The 22,718-nt window shown below is 39.6% G+C and overlaps 1 protein-coding gene and 1 pseudogene across 1 annotated transcript in view; both read right to left on the bottom strand.

Moving 5' to 3' along the window:
• Positions 1-20,964, bottom strand: part of pde2a (phosphodiesterase 2A) — a 201,736-nt gene extending 180,772 nt beyond the window's left edge. The window contains exon 1 of the mRNA XM_088346134.1: positions 20,845-20,964. Within this exon, the coding sequence (XP_088202260.1) occupies positions 20,845-20,964 (120 nt within the window). The remainder of the gene's footprint in view (positions 1-20,844) is intronic.
• Positions 18,123-18,238, bottom strand: LOC148358049 (5S ribosomal RNA; annotated as a pseudogene).
• Positions 20,965-22,718: the final 1,754 nt, after the last annotated feature.

Raw genomic sequence — 22,718 nt, 5'->3', positions numbered from 1 at the left:
AAAAACACACACTAAAAAAATACATACCCAAATCTTAATGAAACCTGTATCTAAACATCAATCAATCAAATTTCTGTGCCGTTTATCGTCAGTAGGTTTGCAGGGGTGCCAGAGCCCATCTCAGCCAAATTCGGGAAGTGGGCAGGGGACACAATGAACTGGTTGTGTTCACAAACAATTATAATTTTTAAAATTTGTAGATAATAAAGGTGAATGTATTGCTAATAATGATTAAAAATATATACATTTCAAACCATTAACTGAACCTATTTTGAATTTTGCAATCATTTCCTTCTTCAACACGCTCATTGTTGTTACTGTCATTTTTTATTGATCTTAACTTTTTTAAGACCTGTTATTGTAGGCAAAAAAGGCAATACAACCTTCAAAATCACTATAAGATGAGATGGAGTGCCTCTAAAACACAATCAGGAAGGCGCCGATTGACTGAACAGGAAGAAGAGATAGGGGAGAAGTAGGCATGAGGACACGGTGCAGCTGCGGGCAGTTCCAGGGTCAGGCAAAGCTCCTGAGTTGGTGAGATAGTCTGAATTATGAGCATTGAGCTCACCGGAGCTCAACTGACAGAGTGCTGGACTGCGGTGGCTCCGCCTGTCACACCCTCCCTTGTGTTCAATTTGAAAAGTGTTGAGAATTAGTAAGAATTAAAATGAGACCTCTACAAAGTGGTAAAAGTAGCGCGGACCAACAAAAAATCTCAAAACAGTGACCTTACTTCTTAGAGTTCATTAAGCCACAAAAATGTCTTTTGATGTATGACATTCTAACGTCATAGTCAGTATGGCCATGGTTACTGAGGTCTGGTATATATGGATGGAATCAGTTTGCCCACTTGTCAATCACTTCCTTGTTCAATTTTCCTCCTCACAGCTGCGGCCATTTATCCCGATTTCCCTCCTGTAGCAACTCTCGGAACTATTCAAACTCCCTGTCCCCCTTGGTTCTGTGCTAGTTCATTGCCTCCTTTCTCCCAAGCACGCTTGTCTCAGCCTTTTTGTTTTTCCAGTGTACCAAAACCTTGCCTGCGCTTCCTGATCACAAGCACTGCTTGACAAATTCTTGGACTGTCGCCTATGCTGATTGAGTTGGACCACGTTTATTGCCTTGCTATCCGACTTCCCGTGTACCGAACCCTGTCCAAATAAACACCTCCGTTACTGCACTAATCTGTGTTTTTGCACTGTGCTTCTGCACCACCCTGAGTGGGTCCTTAACAGGCAAAGTATAGAAGCCATTCCCTGAGCTGACTAGACTGGACATATCCAAAACGGTGGATGAGCTCATACATCACTTCAAATGCGAACACCCAATTCAACGAGCGTCTGCATCATATATAAAAACACGAGATTGAAAAGAAAATCAATTTTCATTTTGGATGTCCAAAGGATTTGAGTGTTTCATTTACGAAATGAATGTTGGTTTTCAGACCCTATGACCATGGGATGCCCCCATGGGATTGTCTAAAAGCAAAATAAATAAAGACTTCACAACTTCATATGTTTGAAATACGACTGATATGTAATATTCAGGAATAAGTACATATTATATTTACAGGTAATTTGCTAGATTAAAAAAATGTGTGTAAATCTTGTCGACAGTGATATATTTGTATGTAATTCGACCATTATTGAAACAAAATGACATTGATATTATTAATATGTTAATGTCTTCTTGGATGAATGGAACAACATTAATATTTCTCAATGAGGAGGGGGATTTTTCAAATATACTTAAAGGGAAATTGTGGGTTATTAATTCACTAGTGTCACTGTAATGTCTAGTGCAACAGAAAAAAACCAAGGGAAATAAAACTGCGGAGATTCACAGTCCAGCCCAGCCTTTCACAAGCTTTTTATTTCCTAGTTTCCTCTAGGTTACTCATGTTATGTAAAATAAATAAAATTATCTCTATCTACAAGTGTGATGAAAAAAATGCACGTTTATAAGACAGTTCAAATAGTGAATAAAGTTGTTTTACCACCAGTAGACGGCAAATAATACCAACTATACTTTTGAACTGAAACAAAGCCAATCAATAGCAGTTAACCGGTTTTGCAGGGCCAATTTGGTCAGCCAAATATAATAGTGAGCACAAATGTTGACTGCATGGACCAATTAATTGACAAATTAATTAATTGCAATTAAATCATATCAACATTGTTTCCATGATAATTATGTTCACGGTTTTATTTTTCTTCTTTTCTATTCTGAAATTATATATTAATTTTTTTGTATGTTGGTTTTTTGTTTTGAATGATAGTAATTTAAAGATTTTCTGCCTTTATTTTTATTTTAGACCCTGCAAGTACAAATCCCTCAAATACTAAATTTCCTCTCAACTACAGTGGTGAGAGAAATGACAACATCCATTGTTAATACCCATCCATCCATTATCTGCACCGCTTATCCTCAGTAGGGTTGCGGGGTTGCTGGAGCTCACACAGGAAGGTTTGATCCCATGACCTCAGAACTGTGCCGCACAGGCACTAATCACTGCCATTGTTAATACACAATGTATTATTTAGGGCCTGATTTTGGTAAAAATAATAATAATAATAACAATAATAAAAAAACACATTTAGCACAAATAAAATTACTTCCTTGCATCCCGCTTGCAGACATGCAAAAAAAAGACACAAATATGAGTAAAAAAGTAACAACATTAAGATGTGAAAATATTTAATGTTTAAAAAGAGCAGAGAAAAGAGTGTAAGCCAGAATCTAAATAGTGTCAAGTCATGTTTATTTGTATAGCCCTTAATTCCGAGAAGTCTCAAAAGGCTGCACAGACCACACACTTTGCTATTTTTTGTGTTTTATTTTTTAGAATAATCTCAATGCTTTAAATAAGAAAACAAAATTTCCAATAGAAAATAATTTGGCATTTTTTTTCATTTAATTTATTTCAATATTATTTGTTTGACTGTCTTTTTCTTTAATCATCTATTATTTTATCTAGATTTTGATGGTGCAGTTGTGCGTTGATTTGGCAGAATGCATAGAGATGAGAAGGGGAAGATGAGCATGAATAATAAGCAAAAATACAGGAACCATCATATAAATGTGCCCTTTTCTGGTTGAGAAATATATATTTAGTCTACAAAAAAATGAGGCTCACTAAGAGGGAGCTGACATGATTGTCTGACATCTTGCTGCAATAGGTACCCCCCACACCCCCATCCCCCCAAAAAACTAAAAGGGTGTTGTTTAGTCACTTTAATTCTCAGTAGTTTTTATTCTTCCTTGTGCTTTGAAGCACTAGTTTCTGGTTGCACTACACATACAGTCACATCTATAAGTCAAATATTACACATTGTCCCTTTAAGGCGAGAGTGTTTTTGTACATGCCTCACTCGGAAATGTTGATTCAGGAATGCACCTTGTGCAGTACTGTATTGGCAAGCGTTGGCTTCGAGCAGTGAGATGATTACCTAGCTAATCAGTGTTGCACTTAGAGGACTTGATTGTGTCAAAATCAGCACTTTGTTTACCTTTGATAGAGGGCACAAATGCATGAACACAATCACACACGGTTCTGTTTTTCTATCCTGGTTTAGACATTCCATTGACATCATTGCATGTTCTCCCTGTGCTTGCGTGGGTTTCCTCTGGACACTCCGGTTTCATCCTACATTCCAAAAACCTGCATGTCAGGGTAATTGGCCGGCCCAAATTGTCCCTACGTGTGGATGAGCGAGTGAATTGTCTGTCCCTGTATGCCCTGCGACTGGCTGGCAACCAGTTCAGGGTGTCCCCTGCCCACTGCCCGAGGATGGCTGGGATGGACCCTACTGAGCATAAGCGGTGCATGGATGGATGGATGGTTGAGTGTCAACCAGTAGCTAATGGTAGCCAGCGTGTGAGGAGCAAGGCGTGGTCCATACAAAAACCACAAACCAACAGGAAATTAATGGGGCAAACGTGAGCACAGAATTTACAGTACAAATGTGCTTTATGTCTTTTTTATTTATTAAATTAGATTGCCATACACCATACCTGGAAAAAGAGAAATGTCTTTGACATACACAGAAATGGAGAGGCAGATCTTCAAATGGTTTGAAGCCCAGTAACAGAAGGGATATGAAGTGTCTCAGCTAAGTGTTTGTTTGCATGCTCCCAAGATTCCACAAGCCCAAAAATATGAAGGCGTCACTGTTTTCACAAGTTAGTGTACATGTTTTCTTCTATTTAATCCATTTAGCAATTAAATTAAATGAGTTTTAGGGGGTCAGCTTCTATGGAAGTATATACAGAAATTTGCGTGCGTTTTACACCTAGACATTCAGCTCCAGTCTTTGTTTTTTCAGTTATGCATACAACACTGCTCATACATTGAAATAGGTCCTTTTTACACACAGTCATCAAGTCTAGATATGTCATATTTATAAAACAATAGTTTGTCAATAATGTTTCAGATAAACATAGTGTACCCGCGCAAAGCCTACTTTAAAGCATCTCACAGTTTACTTGGGGTGCAGTAATTAGCCAGACAAGCTCAGACCCATTGCTATTCTAGAGCAGTGATTTTCAACCACTGTGCCACAGCACACTAGGTGTGCCGTGAGAGATCATCAGGTGTGCCGTGAGAAATTATCCAATGTCACTTTTTAAATTCAAAAATTTCTTAAAACTTTATGAATGATTTTCTGCAAATATTATGTCATTGTCAAGCAACTGTGCTGTAAAAACTGAGGGTATTATCAATTATATTGTAATTTAACATACTGTTCAGTGTCATTTTATATCATTTTTTGTTAGTGGTGTTTCGCAAAAATGTTCCAATGTAGAAAACGTGCCCTGGCTCAAAAAAGGTTGAAAAACACTGTTCTATTGAATTGGTCTGGGTGGTACCCATTTGAAGGTGATTTCTGACAAGTGTATAACATTTCAGAATTGATTATTTACATTTGTGTGTAACCTCCCGCTTTCTTCCTGCAAGTTTGGGAAAAATCTCTGAGAGCCAACTGTAACTGAAAATAATAACTGTTTTTTTAGTAATGCGCCCACAACTGCTCAAGTCTAATTTTATCTCCAAAACCATGTTTTAACCCTAAGAGGTCTAGTCATATAAGGACCACAGTGGTGTCTTAATAATGATTAGAATAAAGTTAAAAAGAATCTCTGCATTCAACAAAGTGCATCACAGAGCCAATAACTAACTAAATATAATAACTGTGTTTCACTAACGTGCCCACAACTGCTAAAGTCTAACTCAAATCTCATCTCTAAAACCATGATTTAACCCTAAAATTAGGTCTACCCATATTGGGACCACCAAAGTACCTTAATAAGGAATGCAATGAAGTTTAATAAAAATATCTGCATTCAACAAAGCGCACCAGAGAGCCAATAACTGTAACTGAAAATAATAACTGTTTTTCAGTAACGCACCCAAAACTGTTCAAGTCCAACACAATTTCATCTCCAAAACCATGTTTCAACCCTAAGAATAGGTTTAGCCACATTAGGACCACAGTAGTGTCTTAATAATGACTACAATGATGTTAAAAAAATCTGCATTCAACAAAGAGCACCAGAGAGCCAATAGCAAAATGAAAATAAGAACTGTTTTTTTACTAACGCATCCAAAACTGCAAAAGTCTAACTCAAATCTTATCTCTAAAACCATGTTTAACCCTAAAATTTTGTCTACCAACATTAGGACCACCAACGTGTCTTAATAAGGACAGTAATGAACGTAAAAATCCTGAAAATTGTAACAAATACGATCGAACACACACAGAAATCCAAAGCAATAATAACCTAAATAAATAATGCTTGGATATAGACAGCCTGTGGACTATTTTGTGTGTGTGTGTGTGTCTATCGTCATGATTTTTGAACCCCTTAAATACTCACTCAAGACCCTAATTCTAAGCGGATCATCTGTAGAGAGTATTGATCACGAGTTTTCATTAAAGCAAGCAGCAGAACTGCAAATACAATCAACATGTACACGGACACACACCTACACACAATCTCTCACTCAATAGCAGCGCCTCTAACCACTGTGCAGGAGACCATAATTAGCATGGACCTGAAAAACAGCGAATAACCTTGCTCTGTTGTCAGTGTGCGTGCGTCAGGGGGGCGGACTGAGCGTGCATAAGCATGCACGTGATTAGTTGAACTAAAGCAACATTGCGTGGCAAATGTGTGTTTGTTATAAGTAACACACAGGGGGGAAAATGATTGAAATTGTATGTGTGTGCATATGAGTCCACCCACAAAGCATTTGCGTGATTGAAAGCTCTAAATGGTGAAGGTCCACTCAGGGGAAAAGGGCTAATCTACATAATGGCAGAGGTATATTAACAACAGCAGCCGGATGCACTCACAGTGGCCCAATTGGGTGTCTCGCGCTCAGAACACTCAGCTCCTTCTGTTAAATGTCCTCGTCAACTTACTACATTTCTTTGCAAAATCCGTAAATTCTGGACTACAAGCCGCTACTTTTTTTGCTACATTCTAAACACTGGCGCTTTAAATACGTTTAAGCTTATTCCAGGTTTCGTACATCTTTTTATAGCCCTTTTTAAGGACTTTTAAAGTCCATTTTCCAATTTTCACCAGTACCATTAAAAGAAAAAATCCCAGTTTGAAAAATTTATTTTGCGGGGCCACGAATATATCTGCGTAGAGGAACGGAATCAGCAAGCCAAATCAGACAGTCGTAAAGTGTCGTCACTGGCGTAAACAAGCCCAGCGATGAATGCACACAAATGCAAATACACACACCTGTATGGCCTGCACACATGTATATGGCCTGCACACATTTGAATAATAGCTGTATTTAATGATAGGTTCCAAATAGTCCTTTAAAGGTTTCAAATACTTCCATATTTGTTGGTGTTACAGTAAAAGTGAAACACATGTTTGACCTTTGAGGAATCACGATATCAAGCTGTTAAGCTGATATTCATCAAAATGCTGAATACCCGAGCCAGTCCCCACCCTAGTTGATAATTGGTGTTTTATCAGATTGATATTCAATATGTGAAAATTGATTCTAATGCAGTCAGCCCGAAAGATTCTACTGTACTCCAGTTAAACCAAAGAGCTAACATGTACTCCCAAGCAAATGCTCGTCTAATCATTGATCTATTTGTGTTGACAGTCACCATACCACACTCCAAATTACATTTTAAATAAACTGGGTCTCTTATATACTGTCGAAAACCAATCCTCCGGGGCTTATTAGATTTTCTCTGACTGCAGTTCAACCCTGCTTAAAAGAAAAACAAATCTTACAAGGGGCACATCTGAAATTAGGAGCGTTAGAACCAATTTTCAGGTGGCTGCAACAGAAGCACGTTGTGCTTGAGGTGGAGGAGGGAGGGAAAAAGGACAAAGAGGAGGAAGAGAAAAATGAAGAAGAGGGCGATGAAAACCAAAAAAAAGAAGAAGTAATGAAATTAAATGAAATAGTCTGCATTTTATATAGCGCTTTTCAAGTCAATGACTTCCCAAAGCGCTTTACAATGTGCTCCACATTTCCCAATAGCGGCCTTGCAGCCATGTAAGGCGCTAACCTGCTTATTGGGGGTATTAAGTGTTCAGTGTCTTACCCAAGGACACTTCGACATGTAACACGGACGAGCCGGGATTCAAACTGGGATCTCTTGTTCCCAAGACGAGCGCTCTACCTCCTGAGCTACCAGTACCTGGGACAAGAGAGCAAAAACGTGGTCGGGGTCATAAGCGAGTCGTAAGCCAGGAAAGGAGTGTAGACGTGGTCGGGGACAAAGAGGTCGAAAGCCGGGACGGGAGAGTAGACGTGGTCAGGATCAAAAAACAGGTCGAAGCCGGGGGACAGACGGGAGCAAAAACAGGTGGGAATCATTGCCGAAAAAGGCTTGCCTCGTGTTAACTGAGGTTCGCAGACGGAATGACCACAGAGGGCACATAGGAGTGGGTTTAAGTAGGGACAGAGAGCCAATCAAAGTCCAAGGCAGTTGGCCCCAAAGGAGTGAGCACAGGTGATGCATATCGGTAATCATGACATGACAGGCATTAATTCCCCAAAATTCCATGTTCGTTACTTTTTGGCAATTGGGTTCTTTCTCCAGCACCAAACTTGGACAACTGTTATTCTTTTTTTCCGCAGATATTAATTACTTTACAAAGGTGATCTCCTCCTACATCATATACTCTCCATTGAATTCATGAATTAAATATAATTCCAGAGATATGCACTCATTTGCTGAAACCATGTCAAAAATTAGAAAAGTTCTGTGATTGCTGTACTGTTTCATGTGGGGGCGCAAAGAGCCCACCCAAAAATTTTCGTGGTCCTCCATACTTCAAGAGAGATTATGTTTCAAATCAAAATAAAGATTTGAATTGAATATCATGTATCATCCAAATGAGTGCACTTGCTTAGGGTGGTGATGGCCCTGGGGAAGAAACCTGTTAGTCCTTGGCACTGAATGGGTTAACTGGTTTATTTTAACAGTTGAGCGAATTCAGCATTACACCTGAACCAACTTAACACGCAATACAAACTCAAGTGAGAGCTATAAAAAATAAATAATTTTTGCATTCATCATTGGGTTGAAAAATTAAATAAAGAATACAAAATAAAGGAGCTGGGCCTACGAGGCTAAGATTATATCATCTATCAGAGAGCAGCAAGTCAATAAGGTGGTGGCCGGGGTTAGAGGAGTTCATTCTAATGTTGTTGGCTCTGCTGCGGTATTGCAAGTAGGCAACATCCTCCTGATTGGCAAGGGAGTAACCAATGATTTTCTGGCCTGTGACATCCTAAAGGCAACATTTTGGCAGCCACTGTTACCTTTAATTGTCTATGAGTCTGACCATTCACACAAAGTCTGTGAGCATTGCCTGGAAAAAAGGTGAGCAACATGAGTCCTGCGTCTAACAACCAAATCATGATCACACATGGCCAAAAATCGCTAGCCAAATGCTCTCTGGCAATGCTGATTAAGAGAGAAATGGCATGCGGTCGTCCCAGGGAATGCAATCGCCATGGTGACCGACGTAGTGAGAAAGTTCTTGTTTAGTTTATACATCGTTTATGCATAGGTTATATTGCAAGCAAAGTGCCCTTGTGTTTATAAAAAGCATTGTTTGGATATCAGAGGGATCACAAATGAACAAAAAAACTACAGAAGTGAAAGTTCTGCAAGAAATGCATCCTTTCACAAAACGCCGTTATCTCAAAGGTTTTCCTGGAAACAAATATTTTCAAGAAACTTAACAATATACAACTTATGTTTACTTAACAACGGTTAAAGCTAGAAAAATGTTTTTTTTCCAATGAAAGATGAGGGTTCAAGCTTTCTTTTGATATGTCCTAAGCCTACTGTACATAGCTGCAGAATAAAATTTTCTGTAGGCCTTCAAAAATGAGTCAAAATGGCAAAAATCAACCAATCAAACAATCAAAACTCTTTATTTGTCCACAAGGGGCAATTAAATAGCACACAGTGTAGCATACAACACCCACCCACATACATACAAAAATCCAATGTTCAACCATAAAGTGCGGAAGTGTTGAAGTCCATACAATAAATAAGACTAAATAAAATGTTTAAACGTGAACAAAATGTATAGAAAGTATAACAAGTACCAATATAAATGAGTTAGTGCACTGTCATGAATGATGCAGGGGCAGAACACTACTAAACACTAGGGGGGCTGCGAGTTCAGGTGCTGAACAGCCCTTGGGGATGGAGCCCGTCTTCCTCCTTTGAGTCCTGCTGCAGGGGCAGCGAAGACTCCGTCTTATAATTGTTTGTATATTTTTTTCTTTCAAAACCAATTGGATGAAATAGACAATGAAATACGACTTGTGCGGGTAAATTGGCTTACCGTATGTTATCTATTTTCCTCACGTATTGCCTCAGTATCAGATTGAAGACTTTATATCGGCCTATACAAAATATGCAATACAGTACATCAATCTGGTATTCGTTTCGCTCTGGGCCCGGCCCCTATGCAAATTCTTTCAAACCAATGCGGCCTGCGACTCAAATAGTTTGCTGACCCATGATTTACACCAAGGTACAGCTCGGTGAATGCGCATATGAAACTAACTGCTGGGGTCGGGTAGATCCAACAGGGTTAAGTACCACTTCCCTAAACGCATCCAAAAATATTCAACCGCAGTCAAATATTGCCTACGTTTTTTCTCCCCCTGTCACAATGTCCGGTCAGGTTCAATAAAAACCTTTCAGTCCAGGGGAGCTAATTAAGACATGGCGGAACATAGCGAGACAACCGACTACACATGCTCTTGGAAGGTAGAACGGAGGCACAGTGTGCTCAGCTGGATGCGTAATATGATGACTCCATTGGGATGTTAGTGACCGTGAAGTCAACCCGGTCCAGGTCAGCTTGGACTCAAAAGACTGTCAATCACAGACCGTACAACTCTAATAACAGAAAACAAGTGCTTGCCAAATCAAACATTTTCTTTGCCGTTTAATCCATCGAGCGAAACTGGAGCTTTTGTCAGTTGACGGATCGGCAGCCGATCGTGAGGCTGTCATTTAAAAAAAGACAAGCGTTCAAATTCTGAGATTGAAAGGCTAGTAAAAATGAAAGAATGGCTGGCTACAGGTGTCATTTGAAACCAGTTAAAATGATCGTGGATTGAAAACACTAGTGCCAAAATATAGGAAAAGTATTCACGAAAAACTTGTAAAGAATGTTCAACTAGAAATCAGTGATAAGTAAGTGTTTAAAGGGATAGTGTTTATTTCTTAGCACATCCTAGTGGTACAACAACACTTCATTCATGAAAGACGCAATATTGATTTCAGCAATAAGCAAAAATACACAAACTCTCATAAAAATCCATTTAAATATACTTAGCAACAGGGTATAATGTTAACATCTACACGTAAAACTTAACATTGGAAAATTTTAGCTCCCTTTTTTATTTATTTTATCTTATTCTTTTGTTCTGATCCAAACAAAATAAACACATCATGCCCAAGGGTTGACCCTGACATTCTTAATCTCAGGGATTATTTTCTTGAGTCCTCTTCCTTAAAGGGACAGTGTTATAGTGTATTATTTGACCAATAGTTACACTGTATGGTGTAATGCAGGGGTTGGCAACCCACCCTAAATGTTGAAAGAGTGATATTGGACCAAAAACAAACAAACAAACATATGTTTGGAGCTACGAAAAGTTAAAAATCTATAATTAAAGAAACACAAACTGTATATACAGACTATGTATATATATATATATATATATATATATATATATATATATATATATATATATATATATATATATATATATATATATATATATATATATATATATATATATATATATATATATATATATATATATATATACATTTATTCATACATACATACATATATAGATTTATATAAGTGTGTGTGTGTGTCTGCTCTGTACGCCTCCATAACATGTACTAGGCAGTGGAGAGTTTGAACACCAATTTAATGAAGATTGGAAGCTCGTGGGAAAGCTCGTTGATTTAGATTGACAGCTCCGGGCGCAGTCCTCGAACGATTGTGTTAATAGCGACACAATATGTTACGTCTCTATACTAGACAATTGTAGAAAAATGCCCTAAAGTGTTAACATGTATCTTGATGTTTTGTATTCCTTTGGCGATTCATCCCTGCCATAATCGTGCTTTGCGTGCAACGCTTTGCGGAAATGTATTTTTCACTCAATGCATCAGCACTTGTGTACGTATTTATTTTATTAAGTCTACAGCTAAGACCAAGCCTCCCGAAAAGAATGAATTTTTTATTCTTCCCAGCGCACGCATTTGTGTTATTTAGTAATAGGGTACAGTACTTGTATTTTTGGAAATTACGTCCTTTCGCTAGCGCTGAAACTGGTAATTATTTTAATAATCGGTAAATCGGTGAAATATTATTTTGATTATTTGAATCAGATTTTTAAAACACATATTTGATTGCCTCCTATATTTCAATATTAAAGTTTTAGAAAGATAGAAAAATAGTACACAAGAAAACAATTTTATTCTATAATATGAAACAATAAAATGATTACCAAAGCACGGCGGCGCAGTGGTTAGCGCTTGTGCGGCACAGTTCATGTCTCGGGAACCTGTCGTGGGTTCAAATCCAGCTCCAGACTTCCTGTGCGGAGTTTGTATGTTCTCCCCGTGCTTGCGTGGGTTTCCTCCGGGCACTCCGGTTTCCTCCCACATTCCAAAAACATGCATTTCAGGTGAATTGGCCGGTCCAAATTGTCCCTAGGTGTGAATGAGCGAATGAGCCGTCTGTCCCCGTGTGCCCTGCAACTGGCTGGCAACCAGTTCAGGGTGTCCCCTGCCCACTGCCCGGAGATGGCTGGGATGGGCTCCAGCCCCCCGCGACCCTAATGAGGATAAGCGGTACGGCTAATGAGATGAGATGAGAAAATGATTACCAATTCGGATCACCTGTGCCCGCTCATTTGCCGCCAGCTGCTGCGGGCTATCTGATTGGTTCCCTGTCCCTTTTTAAGCCCATTCCTGTCACTCTGCGGTTGTCAGTCCGTCTGCGAACCTCTGTTGTTACAAGGCAAGAATTTTTGACCCTGACACCCGCCTGTCCTGTTTTTGTACCCGTTTTTCCACCTATCTGTCCCCAATCTCCCCGTTTGTCTCCGGCTACGACCTGTTTTTGATCCCAACCACGTCTGCTCTACAGTCCCGGCTTACGACCCGTTTTTGATCCCGACCACGTTTTTGCTCCCGACCACGTTTTTGCTCTCCTGTCCCAGCTATCGACCTGTTTTTCCATCCCTGACACCACCATCTCCCGTTACGGAAGATCCCCTTCTGTATTTAGATCACGATCCGATTGCAAGAGCGACTTGCTTCCCGCGTCCAGCGAGCATCGAATCACAGGCGCTGCCCTTCCTCTTTCTATTCAATAAACTTGTGGTTAACGCTACGTATTTTGGCCCTGATTCCGTTCTGGTCGTGACATAAAAATTCTGTGTTCTGTGTTCATCAAATGATTAAACAGATAAATAAAAATGCATACAAATGAATGTGCTATACAACTGAAAATGTGTAAAATACTCTCTTCCTACCACCTTATCCAAAGATCATTTTGCGATAAACACAAAACGAAAATGAAGAAAGAGCACTGAATTTGATTCAATTTGTATTCACCAAAAAATATAAACAATGTAAACCCACTTTTCAAAATGTTGTCAACAAATTGTTTTTTTGGGGGGTTAAATATTTGAATATAACAAACATTCCAAATGTGCAACTGAGATATTATATCCTTAAGGATCTATCCCTTGTATTGAGATAAACATGTAATCAGTATCTTTTTAGTTTATACATTTTATTAAAATATTTTCCTATTTTTCTCTGCATTTCTCCAGCACTTTCTGTCTCCTTGAAAATTGATGACTTCCTAGTATTTGACTTTTTCATGCCAATTTGGTTTGTAATGGTGCTATGTTCAACAACAAAAAACTATTTAAACAAATGTATGAATCCTTTATCACGCAACACAGAGAAATCGGTGAGGCAATTGGTTGCCAATTGCTTTGATTAATCGGCTTAAATTGATTCTATCGATTAGTTGTTGCAGCCCTACTTTTCACTCATTGTATTTGTTTTTTTTGCTTTTTGCAGCACAACACATTAGTACTCACATTATATCATATGCATTTCCACTATCTATGTGTGATATGTTTCAAGCTTATAAGACGCTCATAATAAGTAGAGAAGGCATTAGTGGAATTTGAACTTGCCAGGAAAGAGAGAGAGCCCAAACCTTAGATAAGGAATTCCAACCTGTTCTTAAATCCTTCCCCTGAGCCCTTTCTAATATATCTTCAAGGCTACAAAAAGCAGATGCCCCTGTAACCAACAGATCTTACATCGCATACAAGCAGACCAACCTAAAACTTTAAAACAGCCACATACTATAAGAAATGTGTACCCAAAATATAGCGAAAACGTGTACCTAAACAATGACAATTATTTAAATGTGTTAATAGTAAAAAGTATTAATTACAAATCGTTTACTGTAACCTTAAGCAGTGCTTTAATGGAAGTCACTCATGCACCGTATTCGTGTTTCACAATCGTCTCCTTTGACTCACTCGTTGTTGTCACTGACTTCCACTTTTCCTAACCCTTATCACTTAAATTCTTGGGAGCTTAATAATGGACAATAAGGCAATAAAACACACTAAATCACAATAAAAAGAGATGTGGTCCCTTTCAAACACAATCAGGACGGCACCGATTTACCAACCAGAAAGAAGATATGGGGCAAAGGGGGAGCATGAGGACACGAAACGGACGTGGGATATTGTGGACACAAGTTGGAGGCTAAGAAACGGGGCCGGGGGAAGAACCTTATTTGGTGGGATGGAATAATTTACAAGGATTGAGCTTGGTGGAGCTAAACTAAAAGAGAGCCTGACTAGGATGGCTCTGCCTGTTTTGTTTTATGCGCATAAAAGCCCGGATTTTCCTGTTGTATTTTATAATTCTCATTTTAGCATATATGTGAGTACACATGGTAAATGCACATATGTTGGTGTTGATGTAATGAGCGTCTGATCTAAACAGAAAGCAAGAAAGAAAACAATTTGTATTAATTATAATTAATTAAAAGATCTCTCTAAAAAAGCAGTTTAGTACTTCTTTTAAAAGCAAGCTGTTATAATTGACAGGGACGTGTTGGTTTTGAATCGTTAAAAAAACAGACATATGTGCTCGCTTCTTATTAACTTGAAAATAGTTATTTTCAAATGGCCATTATGCTGTTTAATAAGCTATTTGCGGACCCTCATTAGAAATAAATGCATAATGGTGATATTAGAAGAAACTGAAGAGATGTAAGCTAGCGTTCTCGCGTTAGTATTCAAATGAATACCTAAAACATATGTGATTACTATACAGTATATTAAAGGGACACTACGTAATAGTTAACCACTAAATGTCACTGTATTGTGTACTGCATCGTTAGCCAACCGTTTTTAACCCGAGAGCTACAATTTTTTGTTTCTGATGAGCGCGAAGGGCGATTTGTTTGAAATATTTTTCTAAAATAGCAACATATATTATTACTAGGTTGTTACAGCTCTATTATTATAATTCTATCAAGTTGAAATTTTTAAAAGTATGGTTAAAACAAGCACAGCCAAGACATTTATCATGTCAATGATTTCTCATGCCAGTTAGAAATCTCATTCCCTAGAAAATCACTATGACCCATCACTGGTGAGCTATTTCCAGAAAACCTTGGTGTAGTACAACCGAAAAGGAGTGCTACAAAATGCAAGGAAGAGTACAAATTTCAGAGACTCTAAGTCACCAAAATGCATTTTTTCTTCTTAAATTGTTGCCCCGCCTTTCACAAGGTTTTTGGGGTACCCTTAGCAGCAAGATGGCGAACAATCATGTTCAGATTCAGATTCAGATTCAGATTCAGATCTACTTTATTGTCATTCTAGTACACGTGTATACAGAACGAAATGTCGATACATCTGACCCGCACAGTTTCCTTGAATGTACAGATATAAGTAAAAGTTGTATTGTATTATGGCTACGTATAGTATTTTACCATAGTGCCGATAGTGCAAGAGGAGTAGCTAACCGGATGTGCAAAATGGGCAGTCAGGTTAACAAGTCAGGTAAACAGTAACATTAACACTGTAACAATAACGCTGTAAGTACAATAGTGCAGAGAGCAAATGTGCAAGGAGTGGCAAGCTATAAAGAACTGCCAGTAGTGCAAAAAGTCAGATTAGCAGCCGTTAAGATTTAGGTTAACTATATGTTAGATTGACCATTTAACAGTCTAATGTTAACTCCCTCTAGGTGAGCCACATGTTATGTTAAATAAATACACATTTCTTATCCTACGAGTATTTTTTTAAAAAAATCCATGTTTATATGATAGTTCATGTATCTTTGCCCATAATTCAAATCGGAGTTTCTTTTTAAGGAAAGATATTAATTTATCCCTGTGAGGCGCTAAATAATTTACAATATCCCTTTAGTAAAGCTGTGTATGAATGATCCAAACTCTTCCTCTCCTTAATAGCATTTTCCTTCCTGATTATACACAATACTCACGGATGCATGCCCATGCACGCACTTCCCTAAGGTATTTGGTCATTGTGGTCTATGTCAAAGGTGGATCTTGAACAGAATTAGCGATAAAACCGGAAAGGACACACAGGGAATAACGGACTGCTCGGCGAGGGAACAGACCAGAGAGAAAAGCTGATAATGAGTCGTTGAAGGTTGCAAGAGGGGGTTTGGACCCTGTCAGCCTTCTGGAAATGATAGCCTTGGCACACAGTAAAAAAAAGCTAATAGATGTCACGACTAACGCACGAAAGGGTGCCAAAACGGAGGGAAAGGCATGCACAAACATGAAGTAGAAAAACCTTGATAAAAAAACCTCCGACAACGAAAGGAGACAGAAGATGTTCACGATTTTAAGAGCAAGGCAAAGAAAAACGGGTGGCAAGAACGACAGCCAGCCGGGGAGCGAAAACATCGACGGAAAAAAAGGAAACTGCGGCAACTAAGCAGCCTTTGACATCAAGTGAAAAATCTGAGTCACACTGGGGCAGAACCGTGTGGGAGAACTGCAGCATACACAAATTACACACAAAAACCCGAAACGTCATCCTAGTCTTTGTTATTTTTTCTGCATTTGCGTCGAGCTTCCCGCTCGGTTACTACAGCACCTTGTCACATCATGCAACAGTTGGGCGGACGCAAGTACTAGATTTATGCCTTATTTTTGTGTGGCAGCTATTTTCACAAACTGTGCAAAATGTTAATTACAGATTTAATGTTTTTTATGGAATAATAGCTGACACCAGGGGTTTTGAACTCAATTTATTTGGGGGCTGCCAAAAGTACCCTCGGTGAAGTTAGTGTCATGATGACTGATTGGTATCACCTGTGTTCCGCTCGTTTGGCGCCAGCTGCTGCGGGATTCCTGATTGGTTCCCCTTCTTACTTAAGCTCAGTCCTGTCACTCGTCTGTTGTAAGTCCATCAGCGAACCTCTGTTTCTACAAGGCAAGCACTTTGACTGTGACTCCCGTCGGTCCCACTTTTTGCGCCTGTTTTCCACCCGTCCGTTCCTGATTTCCCTGTTTTGTCTCCGGCTACGACCTGTTTTTTTTTTTTACCCCGACCACGTTTTTCTCTCCCGTCCCAGCTTAGGACCCGTTTTAATCCCGACCACGTTTTGCTCTCCTGTCCCGGCTATCGACCTGTTTTTTTTCGTCCTCGACACCATGATCTCCTGCTCCGGAAGATCCACTTCCGCATTCGGAACCCGTTCCGATCCTGTGAGCGGCTAGCCTCCCGCGTCCAGCGAGCACCGGAACGCGGGCGCTTCCTTCCTCTCTATCTCAATAAACTTGTCGTTAACGTTACGCATCTGGGTCCTAATTCTGTTCTGTTCTTGACATTTAGGCGTCATCGGGCTAGCCACAAAAAAAGCTCTGATAAAAACATTTGAACGTTTTGAATAGATTTGTTTTATTCTTCTACATAAAGAACAATAGATAAAAAGAAAAGAATTATATCAGTAAATACATGAAATTATCTTAATTCTATAGCAAACAACAAAAAAGAAACCAAATATGTGATCACAAACATTAAATTATTGCTATCCAGCAGTGGGGACCATCAGAGCCTTCAAGGCCTTCTGTGTGGTACCTTCTCAATGTTTCTTAATTTTCCTTATGTTGAGGTTTTTGAGTTTTTCCTTGCCGTCATGTAGGGGTCGGTGTAATGGTAGTCTGTAGTTTGCAATAGTTTGTGGTCTGTGGAGCCCTTTGAGACTCCTTGTCATTAAGGGCTATACAAATAAACATGTAAATGGTCTGCATTTATATAGCGCTTTTCTAGTCACTAACAAAGTACTTTACAATGTGCTTCACACTTACCCATTCATACACACTCTCACACTGATAGCGGCGTCAGCCATGCAAGGCAACTACCTGCTTATCGGGGGCATTAGGGGTCCAGGACACTTTGACATCTAACAAAAAGGAGCCGGGAATCAATCCTGTGACCTTTTGATCCAAAGACAACCACTTTACCTCCTGAGATACTGCCGCCCCCAAGCATACAGCACCTGGTATTCCCAGGTCTCCCATGCAAGTACTAACCAGGCCCGACCCTGCTTTGCTTTCGAGATCGGAAGAGATCCGGTGTGTTCAGGGTAATATGGCCGTAAGACGGCATGACTTGACTAGACTCTTGTGACCTATTAAATATATGAATCGTGTGATGTTAATTATACGTGTATTTTGTTTATCAAGAGTCATTTAATATTTCCAAATAATCTGTCAAGTTCATTGCCTCTCCCTGGTTGTGCTGCTTCCAGATGTATGCATTCAACCAATCACATTTCAGGCCACTATGTGCTGCTATGCAAAGAAATCTACCCCGGGGCATTCACAAAGACTTCTGAAGGCCTTGGGACGTATAATATCAGTGTTGGAAAAATCTCTTTTTTTTTGCCAATCAGATTCCAAGTTTGTGGCTGAGAGCCTGCTAGCGGGTGTTGGGAAACGTTACCGATTTCACAAACAATCTTAGGCTAGGGGGCGCTGACTTACCAAAGTGATCTGGTCAATGGCCGTTAAAACTGAAGAGACTAAGCTTGACTTCTCATGTTGTAACTAAACGCTTAAAAAAATATGAAAAAGTTGTTACTTTTTTCTCTTATAATTATCGAATCTTCCATTTTGATCCAGTATTTGTACAGAGTCAAGGTTGTTCCTCGCTTGGAGTGAATGAAGTTGTTTACAAGTGAGCGTACATCCTTTTTGTGCGTGTGTGCACCCACCAGGGTCATTGCAGTGCTTCCACTGCTTCATTATGAAGCGGAAATTGTATGAAATAAATTGTTCCATGATATTTGAAACTCGGGAACATGTGGCGCCATGGCAACCGTTCTCAGCCATTCTTTTTTTTTTTCAAGTGTCCACATTGAAAAAAGTTACAGCCTCTTTACAAAGATCTCGAGGAGCACATTCTGTTCTGTTAAATTCTGAGAACTGGACGGATGAAAATGTAAGTTATCGATTCATTCGTCTGCTTTGGTTTATTTACAAGGACAAAGGTTGTGAGCCTTGTGTGGGGTTTCCATGTTTTCCCAGCGCTCATGTGGCTTTTCTCCAGTATGTCTGGCTTCTCTCACATTCTGAAAACATTTTCCTCGGTCTAATTGAAAACTCAATGTCAATGTCGGTCCGTACGTTTTGCGCCCCGCAATTTGGTTATTGCCGCGTCAGCTGGAAAACGAATGAGCGGAAGCGGAAGAAAAGATGGATTGATAGAACATCTTGCCAGTTTTTTCAAGATATTTTCAAAAGGCCTACGTGACAGTTTTTTAAGACACGTTTGCAAAGATATTTGCTTTTGTTTAGTTTTGCTAGGTTAGCAGAACATGGCAATTGTTATTTTATTTTATTATTTCACGTGTTGAAAATATGTTACAAGGCTAAAATCATCGTAATTTCATTAAAAAATATTTCATATAAATATGTTATCTTTGTCTGAGTTTTTGTTTAAATTATATCCTAAATATCAGGATCAGAACGGAAACAGGACCCAATTGCGTTACGTTTCTCACAAGTTTTATTGAAGGAAAGAGGAAGGGCTGTGCCCACGATCCGGTGGAAGCGGGAAGCGAGTCGCTCTCGTACTCGGATTGTGATCCAAACACGGAAGTGGATCTTCCGTAGCGAGCGACGGCGGTGTCAGGGTCAGAAACGAGTCGTAAGTCAGAACGGGAGAGTAGACGAAGTCGGGGACCAAAAGGGTCATAAGCCGGGACGGGAGAGCAGACGTGGTCAGGAGCAAAACAGGTTGTGGACGGAGACAGACGGGAGCAAAAACGGGACGGGTGGGAGTCAGGGTCGAAAAAGGCTTCCCTAGTATACACTGACTGACAACAGGGGACAGACAGGACTGGGTTCAAGTAGTGACAGGGAGCCAATCAGAACCCGCGGCGGTTGGCACCAAATGACAAGCACAGCTGAGTCACATCAGTAATCATGACAGCAAAATAATACTCTCTCCAGGTTTTTCGCAATACTTCTGCTTCTGGGGCTCTCGTAGTAAACAATAGGAGTAAGCAATACTTGGAATTTTGGCGTCGATCTGATTTAAGTAAATACAAGGTAGCATCATTTGATACCAGATATTTTATGCTCCGAAATGTCATGATCTCCGATTGAATTAGCCTATAATTACAATAAACACATCACAAAAAACAATATCGGTTTAAATTGTAAGCAAAAAGAAATATGAACTGTAATATAAACGTGCATTTAAAAAAAAAAAAAAACTTATAGGTTAAGAAATTTGCATTTATTTACATAATGTATTTTACAGCTGTTTGTGTGCAAATATTTTGTGGTTTCCTTTTGTTTTTTATTGGTCAAAGTTGTTTTTGTGCTGTGCCCAAATTGTTAGGGTCTGGCGACGCGCCTACGTCCACCAAAAGGCGCCTGATCAGTTTGTAATGGGGACAGTTGGGTCCAATCACCCCACACCTGTCACTATTAGCCTGACTCATCAAATAAACATTGAGGACAGCACCCATTGTCGGGTGTTTTCCATCACCTTTTTCTAAAGTCATCCTGAATTTTGTTTGTTTTTCCGTTTCTAGTTCCGACAGTTTTGTTGTTGTTTTTGACAGTTTGTTTGTGACTTTGATGACGTTTTTGTTATTAAATCTGCTTTTGAGCGCCTTGCCTCTTTCTGCTTCCTGCGTTTGGGTCCACCACAAATCACAACATAACGTGACCACAAAAGGACTCTGCGAGTATTACCGCTGCCCCAGCTGCAAGGAGAGTCCCAGTGAATTTGGCTCCTTGCCCTGGCTGCAAAGAGTCCCTGGTCGCTTTGGCTCCCTGCTCCGGCTGCGAGGAGAGTCCCGACCGCTTCGACATTTTGCCCCATCTGCGAGGACGATCCCGACCGCTTCAGTATTTCAGTGACTCGTGACATTGTGAAGACACAACTTTGTTTACTGATGGAATGTTAAGGGATTAAATAATATTTTGAGCACCTTGCCATGCCTCCTATATTCAGGTCTACAGCTAAAATATAAACACAAATAAAACGCACAAACACCCTTGTTGCTGTTTTGCGTAATTATTTTTACACTTTTCAAATATAATCCCCAAAGAAAAAAATTCCGAACATTTTGGGGCACGAATTCACGTTTTTACCTCACCTGTACAACTTTTAGTCACCCAGTCTAGACAGGTGCGGGACTAGAAAAACTAAAATATAAGATGGAATGATGCCAGCTGATCATATTAGCATATAATATGAATAATTGAGCTGATGGGAGAACAAAAATGGCTCCCGAGCTGAAACGCGTGGCCTGTCTGTCTCCAGTGAGAAGAAAAAAAACATGTGTGCTGACATGAAATACATGAGTGGCTCATTAGCAGTGTTAGTATGAACGTGTCACAACGAAACACAATTAGTGATTTAAGTCACGAGTACTGTAAGGCGTTATTTAAAAAATTGTGTTACTCAACTGTCATTGCAACATGGTGGGTTACTCCAGAGCTTGTTAAAAGCAGATTGTGAATTACAAAAATAAAAACTTTCTCCTAAAGGTGGGTTGCGGTGCTGCAGTTGCCACCTTGTCGCACAGTAAAAAACAATACACAATGACTCCTGTTGTACGATGCAATAATGTATGGAGATCAGCTCAGGGGCCATAGAAAACCTTCTTACAGGCCAAATCCGGCCCGCGGGCCTTTCTTTTGACATAGGTGCTGTAGAGTCACTTAAAATTATAACCAGCACTGTTACTCAACTGTCATTGCAAAATGGTGGGTTACTCCAGACCTTGTTAAAAGCAAATTGTGAATTACAATTGTCACTCATAGCAAATTGTTCATCTTGATAAATGGTAAACTGTCTGCATTTATAAATCGCTTTACAAGTCAATGAAGACCTCCCAAAGCGCTTTACAATGTGCTTCACACTTACCCATTCACAGACACACTCACACACCAATAGGGAGTCGGCCATGCTAGGCGCCTACCTGCTGGGGGCATTAGGGATTCAGTGTCTTGCCCAAAGAAACTTCGACATACAACACGGAGGAGCTGGGAATCGAACCTGCGACCTCTTGATCCCAATCTTATGCCCATTTCTGATATCATTCTATATAGACTGCCAGTAACATAAAAGAATGGTAAGCGTACCACAGCTAATTCAGTGATAGTGGCCGTCTGAAGTATGTGGGCGCTGAGTTTTTCATCATGGAGATATTCTCCCTACCGTTTACACTTACATTAGAAAAAAAACTGTAAAATGAAATAATTAAATCAGGGGGTTAGATTATAGCACGTATAATTTGGTTATGTGTCACCAGTAGCGAATGGTAGGCGGCGCATGAGTGGCGTATATATATATATATATATATATATATATATATATATATATATTATATATATATATATATATATATATATATATATATATATATATATATATATATATATATATATATATATATATATCTCATCAGCCGTACCGCTTATCCTTATTAGGGTCGCGGGGGGGGGGGTGTGGCATGGGAGGGGGGGGCTGGAGCCCATCCCAGCCATCTCCGGGCAGTGGGCAGGGGATACCCTGAACTGGTTGCCAGCCAATCGCAGGGCACACGGGGACAGACAAC

The sequence above is a fragment of the Urocampus carinirostris genome, chromosome 10 (assembly GCF_059441175.1).
Source record: "Urocampus carinirostris isolate Australia breed hairy pipefish chromosome 10, RoL_Ucar_1.0, whole genome shotgun sequence".
NCBI classification, from domain to species: Eukaryota; Metazoa; Chordata; class Actinopteri; order Syngnathiformes; family Syngnathidae; genus Urocampus; species Urocampus carinirostris.
Note: the sequence above shows the minus strand (reverse complement) of the source record. Positions and strands in the feature narration are given on the sequence as shown.